The sequence below is a fragment of the Xiphophorus couchianus genome, chromosome 5 (genome assembly GCF_001444195.1).
Source record: "Xiphophorus couchianus chromosome 5, X_couchianus-1.0, whole genome shotgun sequence".
Classification (NCBI taxonomy): Eukaryota; Metazoa; Chordata; class Actinopteri; order Cyprinodontiformes; family Poeciliidae; genus Xiphophorus; species Xiphophorus couchianus.
The window spans coordinates 21294377-21308993 of NC_040232.1; the positions used below are offsets into that span (position 1 = coordinate 21294377).

Sequence of the window (14617 nt, forward strand, 5' to 3'; positions counted from 1 at the left end):
TATAAGTTACAGTATAGTTGTTCCTCTGCACAGGTATCTCCATCTTCTTGTGAAAATGTGGAAAAGTCTTTACATGCTTAAACATAACAAAATTAAAAAAAACTCCCTGCTGACAGATTGATAGTGGATGCATAAACACTGCCACCTTCTGGTCAATTAATGTTTTCACTTGATTTTGGTTTTAGTATTTTGACTTCAGTCCACAGTTAAAGCTGATAAATGTCATCTAACTTGATCAGGCATGACTTTTAAAGCAGTTATTCTAGTTTATAACTAAATGTTTGTAAATGTTAAAATTAAATATATCTTTACATACATTTCCAAAATATCAAATAAAATAAATTCAACAGTCAAACATTACTGACTGGAAGAAGGTGCATCCCATTATCTTACAAGCTCATCCCTAGTGGGGTTGTCAGGGGTCCTGGTTCCTATCTCCAACACCTCTCATATGCCACATGAGTTTTTGCGTCAGCATCAGCTGCTTCTAGTGGCCAAAGAGAGCAGATAGAAATCCTTCTTCAACCTGACAGAATCCCTCACCGAAGGTGTCCATCAGCGGGTTCTAGGGTTGCTGCCACAGCAGGCACTGACAACCTTGCAGCCACAGCTCTGATAAATAAAAATGTGGAATATTATCATTATTAAGGCATTTAAAGAATATATCGTGATATCATTTTTTGGCAATATCACCCATAGTGACAGCTGAAAAGATATTTTTTACTACTTATTGTATGTGATATGGGAAAGTGTCTTCTTAAATATTTCCCTATAGCATCCTGAAAAGGATAACAATTTAGTGATGTTGCAGTTTTCCACAGCTCTCTAGTGGAGCCAAACTGTGATCACTGTAGATGTCTGTACTAAAATCATGAGTCTTTTCATTGTTCACATGGATATCAAAGTCTGCGATTTCCTCTATGACCTCCGCGGACAGATAAGACAAGATTCTCTTCATGTCTGTGGACTTCACAGGCCCATAATTAATATGAATGATGTATTTAACTTGTGAGCTGAGTTACTGAAATACACAATCTTTTTATAAACATTCTAATTTATCAAAAATGAGTGTAGTTATGGACTGCTAAATTGACACAAGTTGTCAATGAAATTCTGATGCATAGAATCAGAAATCTACATCTAAACTGTCACAGAGAGTAAACACAATAAAAAACATGCTTTATCTGCAGCATTGTTCATTAAAATGGCACATTACTGATATGTTAAAATTATATATGATAGGTGCACTTAATGATATTGTATTAGCATTTGGCAAGTACTTTTACATTTAATATTTTAAGTACTTTTAAAAGCCAGTACTTTCTTGCTTTTACTCAAGAAACAATGTTAATGTGGTACTTTTAGAGCACCTTTTTGTCTCTTTATTTGTACTTTTACTTTACCACATTGTTTGAGTACTTTCTCTACTTCTGGGTATGTCCCAACTACACAGCCCGTTTGCTGCTGGCTTGTTTTCAACTTGCTTCTGACTGCCCACTGGAATTTAATTATACTCTGAGCATTTTTGCAGTAAGTTTGAGATATTACTTTTATCTTAACTGTGTAAAATAACTGCATAGTTTTGTGCCTATGCTGCAGCTTGATAGGTAAATGTGATTATATATGTCAACTAATATTAAGATAAATATCTATGAATGATATTCATTTTCATGTCCTTATTAATTAATCTGTGAGTGTACAAGTGGAACTGTATGGTTTCTGTTTGTTCTCAGTCCTATAACCACTACATTATTTAATATTTCAATGTGTTTCAAAACTTTTCAAATTTCTGCAGCAGTGAAATTATGCTAAACACTTTTAGTAGTAAAATGTTGAATAACTTAAATTCATTGATAAAGTCTTTGAATCACTAAAATTCTTTGAATAACATACTTTTGAGCTCCAAAAAACATGCATTTTGCTTATGTAACAGCAAACGGACAGAAAACACTGTCAAGAAAAAAACTTTGTTTAAACTCTGTGTAAAGGAAAAGACACACATGAGTCAACTCAAACAGGTCAAATGTAAAACCATCTTCTTCTGTCCTTGACCTTTTTGCCTCTATCAGGTCTGTTCATCTGTAACACGGAAATCACATGTAGAAAAAAAAAATTTGCATAAAGATTGGTGAAAAATATGTAAAAGTAGCTTATATCTGAGCTACAATCCACCGTCACTGTTTTTGTTTGAGTCTGTCTCCGTGTTTCCTATGTGATTGTTAAAGCGCTCAAGCATCTCCTTGCTTGGAACAAAATCTTTGCAGCACAAACTTTGCCTCCTCAGTCCATATTTTATGTGGAGTATGTTGCTGAGTGTGTCCTGTGCCAAAACTGACATAGAAAAAAAAATAATTTTGATGTTAATGCTTTTCATGTTGAAATCAATTCTCAGAGAAGGGTAGACATACCTCTTAATGTTTGAGATCTTCTCAGCAAAAGAAAGTGACATCATTTCATGCAGCTTATATAGCTGTGGAATGTAATTCCACAAATTTAAAGGGAAAAAAACATAAGGCAACAAAGTTGACAAAATATCCTCAGACACATATTTCTTAGAGAAAAATTGTGCTTTTAATTTATTTACTGAAATATTGTTGTATAATTGACTATTTGAGCAGGTTATGTAAATTCTATTTCCAAGTTTCCAAAAGAGAAATATTGAAAACAATGTTTTTCCATAATATTCCAAGATGGGGGGAAAGGGGTCGTGTCCAACTATATAAAACACTTTTAAATTTAATTATATCAATGTTATAAATTGTGACATATTTTGACCCATGCAAGCAACCAAGAAATTTTTAAGATTATTTCCTGAGAAGTCCTGAATGTTATTCCTGAATGTCAAAATTATAGAAAAAAAGTAAGACGGATACTCGAATACTCGATCAAACATACTGTATCTCCGGTAGAGGGAGGCTGGGCAACAACCCTCCTCACGGTGCTGAAGTTGGACTCTGATTCAACTCTTCTTATTCAGGAATTACTCTCTGAGCTTTAAGAGAATTTAGACCTCTTTAAATACTCTCTACTTGAAAATGTTAAATTTATTGGACTGGTCAAACACTGAACGAACTATTTTACAGAACTTTCTAAAAGCACAACTTCCAATCCAAAGCAGCTATTTTAGAAACACAATAATTGTTATTTCTATTTATTTTGTGTCAAACAACATTAAACAAGGTCATAGAAACCTGAACAGTGTGTAAGTTGTGTTAAATAAATCTAGCACCGACTAGTCAGAGTTGCAAGTTTTCAGGATGGAGCTAAAATAGAATCAGTCTTTATATACAAAGGTGTTTACCAAATCAAATGAACTGAGGTTATGTTGAAAGTAGCATAAGTGTATTGTACATATATGGATTAGGCGTAATGCTGAAAAGCGGTGAAATGTCCTTTGTTCTCACGCAGAATCGGAAGCTAACTTCAGCATCGTCAATTCAGGAAGTGACGTAGTCCAAGTAAACAGAAACAGCAGAGACGAACAGCAGTCGTTTACTGTCAACCAGCGGATAGTCAAGTGTTTTAAACGCGGCTCCCGTGTCCAGTCGTCTGGTTATTCCGTTCATTATGTCCATGTTTCTACCGGGCAAAGCTACTATGACCTTTTATGTGTTGTCTGTTGTTGGGCTGCTACTTGTTAGCTTTGTTAGCCAGGGCAAATGCCAAACAACTGCACCGCCACCACCCCGTAAGTTCCGACATTTTCTTTCTAAAGTTAGCTTTTACGTGCTGAATTTTTATTGCATGTTTATGAAAGCTTAACTTCAGTTTGGTGACGTTTCAGAGCAAATTAACTTTAGATAGTTAGCTGGATTTAGAAGCTACGCCACAGCTGAATGGCGTGTGTGCGTGTGTATGTGTGTGCCTGCGTGCGTGTGTGTGTGCGTGCGCGCGCGCACATTGGGAGTCTGTTTCTGACCTTAAAAAGACTTTCTTTTTTTGGTCTAAAACTTCGTTTGGTGTTTTAGCTCTATTACTTGCTGTTTTTCCTTCAGAAGCTTTCAGGTGATTCAGCGACATTGTGCTCTTTGAAGGGTTACTTCACACTCTTCACTGCGGGTTGTAACTAACTAGTTAAACATTTTTGTAATTCTTTTTGAAAGTCATTTTTTGATTAAATACTGGGTTTTTCTGACGCATTTTTCTTACTGATGCTGCCTCCAGATGTGGCGAAATCTGTTCTCTGTCCAACATTGTGAGATTTTCCAATAACTGTGTTTATGTATTTATAATGCATTCCTCGTTCCTTCCACTTCTGAAGCTATGAAGGTCGAAAAATATCAACGCAGCTTATTAAGATAAAGGAATCATAATAATTAACCTTGTTATTGCCCTTTCTGACACTGGAACAATAAAACCAGCTCATGTCCATATGGAACCAACTGGGTCAAAGTCTTTGTCAGGAATATTCTTCTGTACTGCAGTTTGAATTATTTATTTTGATTAGATTAACACTGTTAGCAGGTTTTAGTACAATTGCAATTTACTATTTTAATTTTATTGCTTTTTATTGATTTAACCTGAATTAATTTCTTCTTCTTGGCTTTTTTAGCTCATTTCAGATTATCCCTTCAGTTTTGAGCATTCACACTGAATATTTGCTGTAAATTATATTTTTCTCATCAAGTTTATTTTTCATCTCTTTTCATTCAGCATGTTCCATCAACAAGAACTGTGACAGCTGTGTTCCTCATGCTAAGGTGGGTGAAAAGACTTTATAGCTGCTGTAAATCCAGACCTTTGCCCGCATAATTTCTCCACTTCATAAATGACGGTTTTACTGTCCTTTGACCTTTCTCTTAAAATAATATCTTATCTTTGATGGTTTCGTTAGCGTGAAATATTTTAAATATGTTTTCTGGATTTATTGAAAGTTTGGGTTTTCATCACTAATAATGATGCTGAATTTTTTTCTTACAATATTTCAATGAAACATGTAGTTTTCTGTTTATGTCTTAGTCTTTGCTTAGTCAAATAATCAGCATGTTGTCATAGTAACATTTCCTTATAAAGAGCTTTTATCAGCATATTTGTTTGCACCACTCTGGTGTGTCATGTCCCACTTGGGCGTCTCTGGTGTATCTGACTTTTTCTCTTATGTTTATAGAAGATAACATAGAAGATTATTTCTTCTATGTTTGATTGATTAGAGAGATTCGTATTTACTTAAAACGTAATTCTCTTACTTTATTTTACTAATTTTATTTTTGAGGGGGTATTTGACTTCAATGACATAAATAAAGAGCTCTGATCAAACCATAATAACCCAGAATAACCTCCCTCTGGTTAACAGGTCCTTATTGTTTTATCATAACCCAGCAGACAGTGAGTAAACTGTAATAAATGCAACTTCTGGGTCTGATGTTTTCATGTTGTCTCTACAGTGTCTCTGGTGTTTTACCACCAACAACTGCACAGATTACCCCGTGACCTGGCTGTTGCCCCCAGCATCGCTGTGCCCGCTGTCTCAGGCCCGGTGGGGGGTGTGCTGGTGTGAGTTGGTCTTGTTGCTCTCTCTGTTTACTTTTGACTTTCAGAAAACTCAGACTGCTTTCTCGGGGAAGAGGAAGTTGCTCTTATAGTTTGATTAAATTTAAGGTGGAATTACTTACTGCCGTGATTTAAACATATAACCAAACAAAACCCACCCTGACATATGGAACCTTAAATGCTTTCATGCCTATTTTCATGCTAGACATGCCTGTTTAAAACAGGCAAATTCAAGGTTTCCCTTCTATGCTTTTATTTCCGGACCTCAACAGTTGAGTGACATGTTTGTCAGAACTTTCTCTTCCTCTAACTGTGAATTGTTTCACTGTCTCTGACATATCTGTTGGCTCTACATCTTTCCCTAACTGCAGTCTACATGCTTCCTCTTTATTTCTTTTTAAAAGTCTGCTTCATAGTTGTAAGTTGAAACTGGGTGCAGATCGGGGGTTCCCCGTGTTCACTGAACTGAAGACAGAAACTTTATCAGTTAAGTGTTTAGAACCTTTCCAACACAGAGACATTTTTTCGCTCAGTCCATCTAAGTAAGACATTTACAGCCACAAATATTACCCGAGCTTTTGATAAAAACGACATCTCCTAAATTTTTATCAATGTATACTACAGAAAATCTGTTGTCATTTTTAAAGTGCACCCATTTTATTCTGATTTTTATGTTAGTATAAAGAAAAACATGAAACTTTTTCAAAAAGATGTCTACATTTTCTTATATGGGATGTTGATCTTTGGACATGGTAACCAACTTATTGGCGAGAAAAAGAGATCTAAATAAATTTATTGTCATCCTGTTGTGTAAATCAAATGTAATTATTTCACAAAAAAACCTAAAAACTAGATAAACCCTCCATTTGTTATTCATAAAACTTCAGTTGTTTTTTTTAAATCATTTTTCGTCAAAGTTTTCCAGAGTCATTGTGGGAAGTCAGTTGTGACTGGAATAAATCCCATCAGTGTGTTTCCATAAGGCTAAACCTGGGTTACCGCAGATTCATTTTCCTGACTAGCATCAAAACAGAGACGTTAGATTAAATACAGGTGTGTGTGCAATTTAGCTACATGAGGACTATGTAGCTAAATTGTATTCTAGCATGACTGCTACTGAAGTCCAATGATCTGTTCTGACTTCACACTTCTGTTGTAGACGAGAACTGACGTGTGTGAGACACACCCCACCAACTTGGTCTATGTCTGTGTGTTTTCAGTCACACAGCAACTGATATTTTGTGAAATTAACTTTAGACTCTGTCAGAGTTGTTCATTATTTTATCACTATTCCTTATCTAGTAATAATATTAGCATAGCTTTTATTATACACTTCAAAAACATTTCATATTTAAACTTGTTTATTTCTGACTCACTTTTAGGACTTAATGTGAACCATGATGCTCCACAATGGCACAATTTATTTCAGTTTAACATTCACTTTGTGTTTTCTGTAGTCTTGTGTTCAGCCACTGGTTAGGCTGCGGGGTCAGGGGACAATATGGAGTAATTATAGTCTCCACCTGATAAGAGACCCTTCTGAACTCTGTGTTTCACTGGAAACTGAAACTTAAGAGTTTCACTTTAGTGGGAAAAACCTGCAGTATTATGGATAAACCAGCAGGTGGAGCTGCAGCCAAACGTGTTGAGTGTTCTGCAGGATGTTTAATTTCTTGCTGAACCTTAAGGAGCTTTTGAACAGGAAAATGTTTGATGCTATCTTATTTGTGTGTGTGTCTCAGTGAACTTTGAAGCGCTGATCATCGCCCTGGCAGTGGTAGCCGGAACCATCCTGATCAGCATCAGCGTCTGCTGCTGCTGTTGCTGCTGCTGCAAGAGACGACGCCCAGGGTGAGGTCACATGACTGCATCACACTGTAACATCACAACAAGTTAAGGTTCAAGCCTCAAAACATCAACAGAACAAGCAAACTGGTCACTCCAACAAGACCAACTTGTGACGTTTCTTGTTATTTTCAGCACGTAAAACAAGCTTGAGATTTTAGCTGGAGATATAATAAATAATTAAAGTTTATTACCAATAAACTAACCCAAGTACACATTATCTGTACAATTATTCCAACAGAAAGAGATGATCATTTTAAGCCAGTGTGTTTTGATATACCAAGATAGTGAAGACATTATCACACCAGAACAAGCAAGATCTTATAATAGGATCATGTAGGTATTTAAATGTTTTGTCATTTCATAAAGATGAATATCTGTGTGGTTGGATTTTGAAGTTTCTGATTGTTGATTCACCAACACCAGCTCATTGATGCAGTTTTACTGTCAACCATGTGTGGCTGTGGGTCAGTTTCTAACACTTTGCCCCAAATACTACTATCTTCTTCTTTGCTCCTGTGCTAAACATTCCTGTTTGCATGTTTTTTTGCAGACGCTGCTGGATTGTTTGCTACTTTCTTGTTACTTTAATTAAGGAAACAGAAGTATGATTATACAGTAATTAACTATATTTTTTCCAATTTCTGCTAGAAAGAACTTTCTGCCCCTCCATCCTCTCAACTCCCCAAAAATGAGCATCAAAGACAGTATCAAGTATTTCTCATGGAGTCAGGATGAGATTAACGTTTTGGTGTCATGACAACAAAGAATCTCCTACATTCAGTCTCACAAGGAGCCATTCACAAATCTGCAGGAACTGAACTGAATTTGGCTTTTAAGTTTGTGTGTGTGTGTGGTGCTCAGTCATTGTGCTGAAGTGAAAATAAAACCATCCCATCAGTCAGTCAGCCATCTGCTGGCCTGTCAGTCACAGACAGAACTGTTAGTAGGAATCAAACCTTCCTGGAACTTCACTATCTCACTTCACTTCTCACTTCTGCTTCACTTAGATTTTACTTTTATATTTCAATGTGTTCAGCATCAGTAACGGTGTAATAATGAAGTTTGGAACCTCCTTGTTGCTGCTGCTGGTTTATCAGAATAAAGCGAGTGAAACTGCCCATATACCTTCAGTAAACTGAAGGCTTTTTGTTATTTGCTGAGCTGTGGTGTGCAGTGATTCTCATGTTTCCTTTATGTGAAGGCCTGACAGAGATGAGGAGAGATTTGCCAGGAGGAGAGAGGAGATCAGACAGCGCGCTGAGGAACGGTAAGAACTTCCCTCCAGGCCTCCGTAGAAACATCCAGAGCACATCAGAACAGGCGTCATGTGACAGCTGTCCTGGTCCTGTCAGAACTGTTGCTGGGTCAGATCGGTGCTTTTTATCAGAAACTTTAATGATATCTCAGTTCAGAACTCATAGAAAGCTTAGTGTGGTCCCTCCCTCTCTTCCTTCGTTCCTTCATTTCTTCTCTCCCGCCAACATGTTCTTCTTTAAACATAATATTTAAGGGTAGGGAACTGAGAATTCTGAAAATTAAAGGATATATTTTTTTCATGGGAGGAGCACAAAAACCTCATAAAACACATTAAGAGATTAAATCATTTTGTTTATGGAATAAGTTTTGAATTCCCAAGAATATCTTCAAACACAAAGACGTTATTGTAGAAGTATTATGTGGGTTACCACTGCTGCCTTACATCACTAAAAGGTTTCTAGTGGCAGAGCAGAGAGTCTATTACGGCGCTGATGAATCTCAATAAGAGTGTCTTTGTCAGCACAATATTATTTCAACCAGCTACAGGTAAAACTGAGAGCTCCACACTTGTTTTTTCATATTTAAGCTTTAAAAATGATGTGGAGCTTTAGTCTTGTTCGGACCACATGTAGACCCAGCAGCATCCAGTAGAACCGCCTCTTCTATGTTCTATATTCTATGTTCAGGAACCAGCAGCTGGTGTCTGGCTCCGACCAGCCCCAGAGGAGTTCAGTGCTCCTCCAGTCGGATTGTTTAGTGTCAGCAGCTGCTGGTGGTCATGTGCTCAGGACCAGAGGACTACTTCCTGTCCAGGGCCGTCCTCTGTTAGAGCAGACACTCTGAGGAACAGAGAAGTTAGTTCTACTCTGGACTGCAAGAACAATTGCAAAAGTCTATCATACTTCACAACAACTCAAGTCTTAGTAGATATGTCCACAGCAACTAATTATTAAACAGAGTTTTGTTGCCCTGGGAGACCAATGTCTCTGTTGTGGATCAGGTCCTGGGCTTCAAAGAGACAGTGCTTTAATAAGCTGATCACATCTCTGGATGACCTCTGGAGATGGAGGTCATGCTGTGGAGGAACCAGGACTTCTAACACACTGCTACTTCCTGGACTCCCTCATGCTGCAGCCACTTCCATTCAGAGCTCTAATGCTGCTGATCAACTCACTATTACTTCCTTCTGTCAGTTTTACTTCAAAGCTAAACAAGTGGCAGAACCTTCAGATAAGTTCTCATTGAAATTCAGTTTCTGTAATAAAAAATAGTCTAAAACTAAAGTCCAGTAATGGCTGGAACACCAGACCACTCAGATGTGTGACTGGCCCAGCTTCAGTCTGTTCCTCTGCCTGTTTGAAGTTTAAGTTCACTTCACTTCAGAAAAACTTTATTAATCCCAGAGGAAAATGAAATATTATTGTAACCCAGGCAAGTTTCTTCAGAGAGTCCTACATGCTGCTGGCTGTGGCCAGAAAGACTCTCCTGTATTACAGTTGTACCAAATAAGCCTCTGACTGAAGAAACTGAGGAAGCTTTTCTAAAACCACAGCAGCTGTTAGAAAAACATTGATGACCTCAGAGGAACCTGCTTCAGTTGGGTTCAGACAACTTTACAAACAAACTAAGAGCAAACCTTTTAAGGAGAAAATGGTAGGCTCAGGACTAAAAACTGACTGGTGCACATGTCAGGCAGGTTTGACTTTCTTTAATCAATTTATAGGCAAATTGCAATCTCTAGAATTGAACCGCTCTTGGTGGGAGCATTTAGTTTCCCTTTGGGATAAAAAAATATTTCTGAACTGAATTGAAATGAATCCCAAACAGAGTTTACTTTTATAAACTTCATTTTATAGAAAATACTTCCAACAATCAGGGCTGTTTTGACCTATTTTTCTAGAGAATTTGTGTTAACTGTTAACCATTGATCATCCTGAGACTGCAAACCTGTAAGACGCTCAGCCTTTAGCATACGGAAGGAACTTCTCAGTTACACAAGCTGCAGCTGAAGTCTGGATCAGACTTTTATTGTGTTCTTCCCTCTACCTCTGCTTTCACTTCCAGCTTGTAGAAGGAAGCCATGTTTATGTGGCAGAAGTGCCAGGGCTCACTTCTGTACACGTCGGTCTATCTGTCTGCCTGTCAGTGCACCAAGTTTCTAGAAAACATTATTTCAATCCTTTACTGAGTGTGCAGATGTGGCAGCAGTTTGTACTTCCAGGCTTTGACCCAGATGCAGTAGAGACCGGTTCAGATTTTAGTCAGACATGATTGGTTGAGTCTGGCCTGACGATTAGGATGACCATTCTGTTTTTTCTGGTTGTCTCCTACAGGAAGGTGGAGAGACAGTCAAAACACGATGAGATCCGGAGAAAGTATGGTGTGTATTAATGTTTTAATGTTTGACATTTCCCCACTAACAAAGAACAGAGAGCTCTGTCATTTTCATGGTAGCCACAGATGAAACCAGACATTTACATACACTGAATATAGAGACACAAACACAATTTTTCATAATGAAGTCTGAAGTTAAATCAGACCAAACATTACTTGTTTTAGCTTAGTTCAAATTACCAAACTCTTTTCTATTTGTTAAATGCCAGAAAACTTAAAGATAACATTTTTTAGATTTTTTTGTAGCTTTACTCAAATTCAAAAGTTTCCAGTTTACTGAATACATTTGCTGAATACAATAATGAATACATCATTGATATTTGCCTTTATTCTGCATTTTATATTCCAAAGCTTAATTTTCTTTTGAATGTTTTAGATATGTTCCCTAAAAAAAATCCCTGAAGTCATGATTTTATTTAATTTTTTTGTAAATAATTTGGAGTTGCATTCAGAGAAAAATCTCTTGAATACTGATCCACTTAAAAAATACATTTTTTGATGACTGCTGTTCCATATGAACTCTAAAATGTCTGAGATCCAATGGATCAGTTCTAGTAGAAATAATTTCACCTGATAAAACAGTTAAATATTATAATAGTATATTTATGGCTGTAGTTCAGCAGAGCTGTTTTCAGTAAAACTCCATTCCATGTGTCTATACTGACGAAGCCTTCCTCGGAGATGAGGTAGGAACATGTATCAGAAATTGACCTGACTTGACCTCTGATGTTGTTCTGCTGTCTCTGTGCAGGCCTGATGGGGGACTCGGACCACCCATACAGCAAGTTTGAGAACGAGTGAAGCAGCTGAGCTGGAGGACTGAGCTGCTCTCATGTTTTCACTTTTAGCTTGAATCTCTGCCTTTTTGTCTCCTGATGCTAACTCTGCAGACCACAGCTGGACACACCCACCCAGATCCAGGCCCAGCTTCCACTTCCTCCTGTTTAACAAACACAAACCTGACTGACTGACTGACTGACTGACTCACTGACTGACTGGTCTGGGAGGACTCTGTTTAGTCTTGGGTGAATGTGAAGCCTGTTTTTAAATTTTTTCCTAATTTCATGTGTTCAGAAATGTTTTCTCTTTTTAGATATCCTACTTTCACGTTAGTCTTTTTGCACTTTGTACATGGAGGAAATTTATAAATTACACAATTATGATTGCATCATTGACGTGTTCACATAAAGAAAGGTTGTGTAAAAATAAAGTGTTTTTCTTTCTTTTTTGTGACTAGTTAGCACAGTAGAAGTCTGATACTGCTAACCTTCTGCCACCTCTCAGTACATCCGTTAGCATCATCCAGATCAAGTCTGCTTCTGAAAAATGTTGGCATTAATTCTAAAGCTTACAGTGAGATATGAAAAATCTCATTGATTCACGTTTCAGTTATCATGGTTGATTAGAGGTACAGCTCAGAGAATTTAAATATTTTGGAAAAGTACAATATTGTTTGTCATTTACATTTAGAAATATAAACTCATCAAATAGATTTATAAGATATGGCGTAATATGTTAAGCTATTATTCTTTGGAAAATTAGAATATTAACACAAATTTCTTTAAAAAAAAAACATTTTTAGGCTTATGTAATGTATATCATAAAAACATAATCAAGGGGAACCCAACAGAATGACGGTTTCACAGGGAGGACTGCAGCCTTGAGAGAATTTTCCAGCAGGATTTGCTACCTGCCAAAGGTACTAATACCTGGTTCAGTTTCAGAAAGAGGAGGAGTTTTCAAAGAGACAGAGGCCCAATTCCAAGGTGTTAAATTATCATGTCATATTTCTTGTAAGTCATATTTGGAAGATATGACATTTTTATAACAACTAAACTTAACATAGGTACTTAATTATTCTATAAAATGCCAATGTGTGCTTGGAAAACACATGATACTGCCCCCTTAAATCCAGACAGCATTAATGAAACTTGTATTTGTTTGATCTTCAGCCATTTATATTGTGTGTTTGTGTGACTTTGTAAACTCGGCCTTAGCCCCTGGCAGACAAATAGCATGTATCCCCACAGGATGGCTAAAAGCCTGGGATGGAGGTAGGTCTGCAGTAGAACACAGAAGCATCAACCCCCAGGCCTCAGCAGACTACTAAAACCCCCAACCAAGAACCAAGAAGGGAGAGACCATGTGTTATACAGTTGGAGTCACAGTAAGAACCACAGTGTGCCACGGAGTGCTTCTGTCTTTAAGAGAGCATCCTGAAGCCAGGGGTGTGTCCATCCAACCAAGGGGGTTTCCTGTATCCAGACCCCCTGGTACTCCCAACCTGCTGGACAGACATTGAGCTACCATGGTGACTGGTACACAGTCGCCTGGTGGTGACTGTGCAGAGGTCCCTTTGAGTTGCAGTGGTCTGCATGTGCGTGTTCTCTTTCCTGTTAGAATTGGATGTCTGTTTTTTGTGGTTCCTCTTTAAAAGATTTTAAGTAGTATAAATAAAGAAATATTCTGTATAAAGTTGAACGATTCTTGTGCACTATTCCCTGCCTAATGTTCTCATTACAGCACTGTTTGATAACTAGGATTAATTGGAATGTATCTGTGAATGAATTGAGCTGACTGTCTTGTAAAGTGCCTCCAGATGACATTTGCTGTGAATAGGCGCTATACAAGTAAACAGAACTGATTTTAAGTGAGTTGGAAGGGTTGCCAGGAGACAAAGTCTTCCTAAGAACAAAACCTAGCAGCACCACTGAGGTTTGCAAGCTTCTGGAACACGAATACATATGGCCAAAGAAAGATGTTTGTTCATAATGCAATAAGTCTGTAAGAAAAACTAATTGCATATTGGCTCAAACATCAACTCACCAACTGTAAAGCACGGTGGTGAAGAACTCATCATTCAGACTGGTTTTGCAGCCTTGGGACCTCTGCACCTTGTGGTCATGACCATGACCCTCCTCGATATATTTACTTAAGACTGAATCAACTAACCACAAACTACAATAAGCTAAAGTATGATAAAGAGACACCAACAAAAGCATAGATTGTGCCTCCATTATGTTTCAGAATGCAGATGTGCTGTTACTGTACATCCTGTAGTCGCCTCATTAACAGCCACACAACTAATAAAGGAGCAATTCAGACTAATAAAGCGACGCATTTGTCTCCATTCTCCCGAGCTGCAGTGGAAGTCATTAAAAAGCCGCCTGCATTCCTCACATGCTTCAACTGAGACATGTTGGGATGCACATCCAGCTGAGCTGCACCGCTGCCGTGGTGACTGCAGCACACACACACACGCACACACACACACACACACACACACACACACACACACACCCACACCCACGCACACACACACAGCCCCACACACCTACACACCCACACACCCACACGCACACCCCATCAGATTGGAGATGGGAGCTCACACACAAAGACATGACAGAAGCTCCTGCTCTGGGCTGCAGCTTTATATTATTGATGCGGGCTCTGGACTGCTCGCTCCGCTCTTTTTAATCCATCCACTCCACTGGAAGTCCTGACAGGGAAACATGATGTTATTGTGGGCATGGTCCACTTTAGCAGCGGAGGACAGAGGAGAAAATGCAGAATAATATTAAGAAGCAATAAAAACAAACAGGGATGTGTTAGATTGTGTGTAAAATGA

The 14617-nt window shown here is 37.9% G+C and overlaps 1 protein-coding gene across 1 annotated transcript; it reads left to right on the forward strand.

Moving 5' to 3' along the window:
- Positions 1-3433: 3433 nt before the first annotated feature.
- On the forward strand, positions 3434-12195 carry LOC114144127 (pituitary tumor-transforming gene 1 protein-interacting protein). The gene is made up of 7 exons (XM_028016635.1): positions 3434-3688; positions 4654-4700; positions 5385-5493; positions 7233-7341; positions 8540-8605; positions 10929-10975; positions 11741-12195. Exons 1-7 carry the CDS (start codon positions 3568-3570, stop codon positions 11788-11790), a joined length of 549 nt encoding a protein of 182 aa, XP_027872436.1. The 5' UTR covers positions 3434-3567; the 3' UTR covers positions 11791-12195.
- Positions 12196-14617: the final 2422 nt, after the last annotated feature.

Excerpts from the sequence above, each read along its gene's own strand:
- LOC114144127 (XM_028016635.1), top strand. The coding sequence starts at position 3,568 with ATGTCCATGTTTCTACCGGGCAAAGCTACTATGACCTTTTATGTGTTG. Across the intron at positions 4,701-5,384 it reads GCTGTGTTCCTCATGCTAAG|TGTCTCTGGTGTTTTACCAC; the intron begins GTGGGTGAAAAG and ends TTGTCTCTACAG. Across the intron at positions 10,976-11,740 it reads TGAGATCCGGAGAAAGTATG|GCCTGATGGGGGACTCGGAC; the intron begins GTGTGTATTAAT and ends GTCTCTGTGCAG.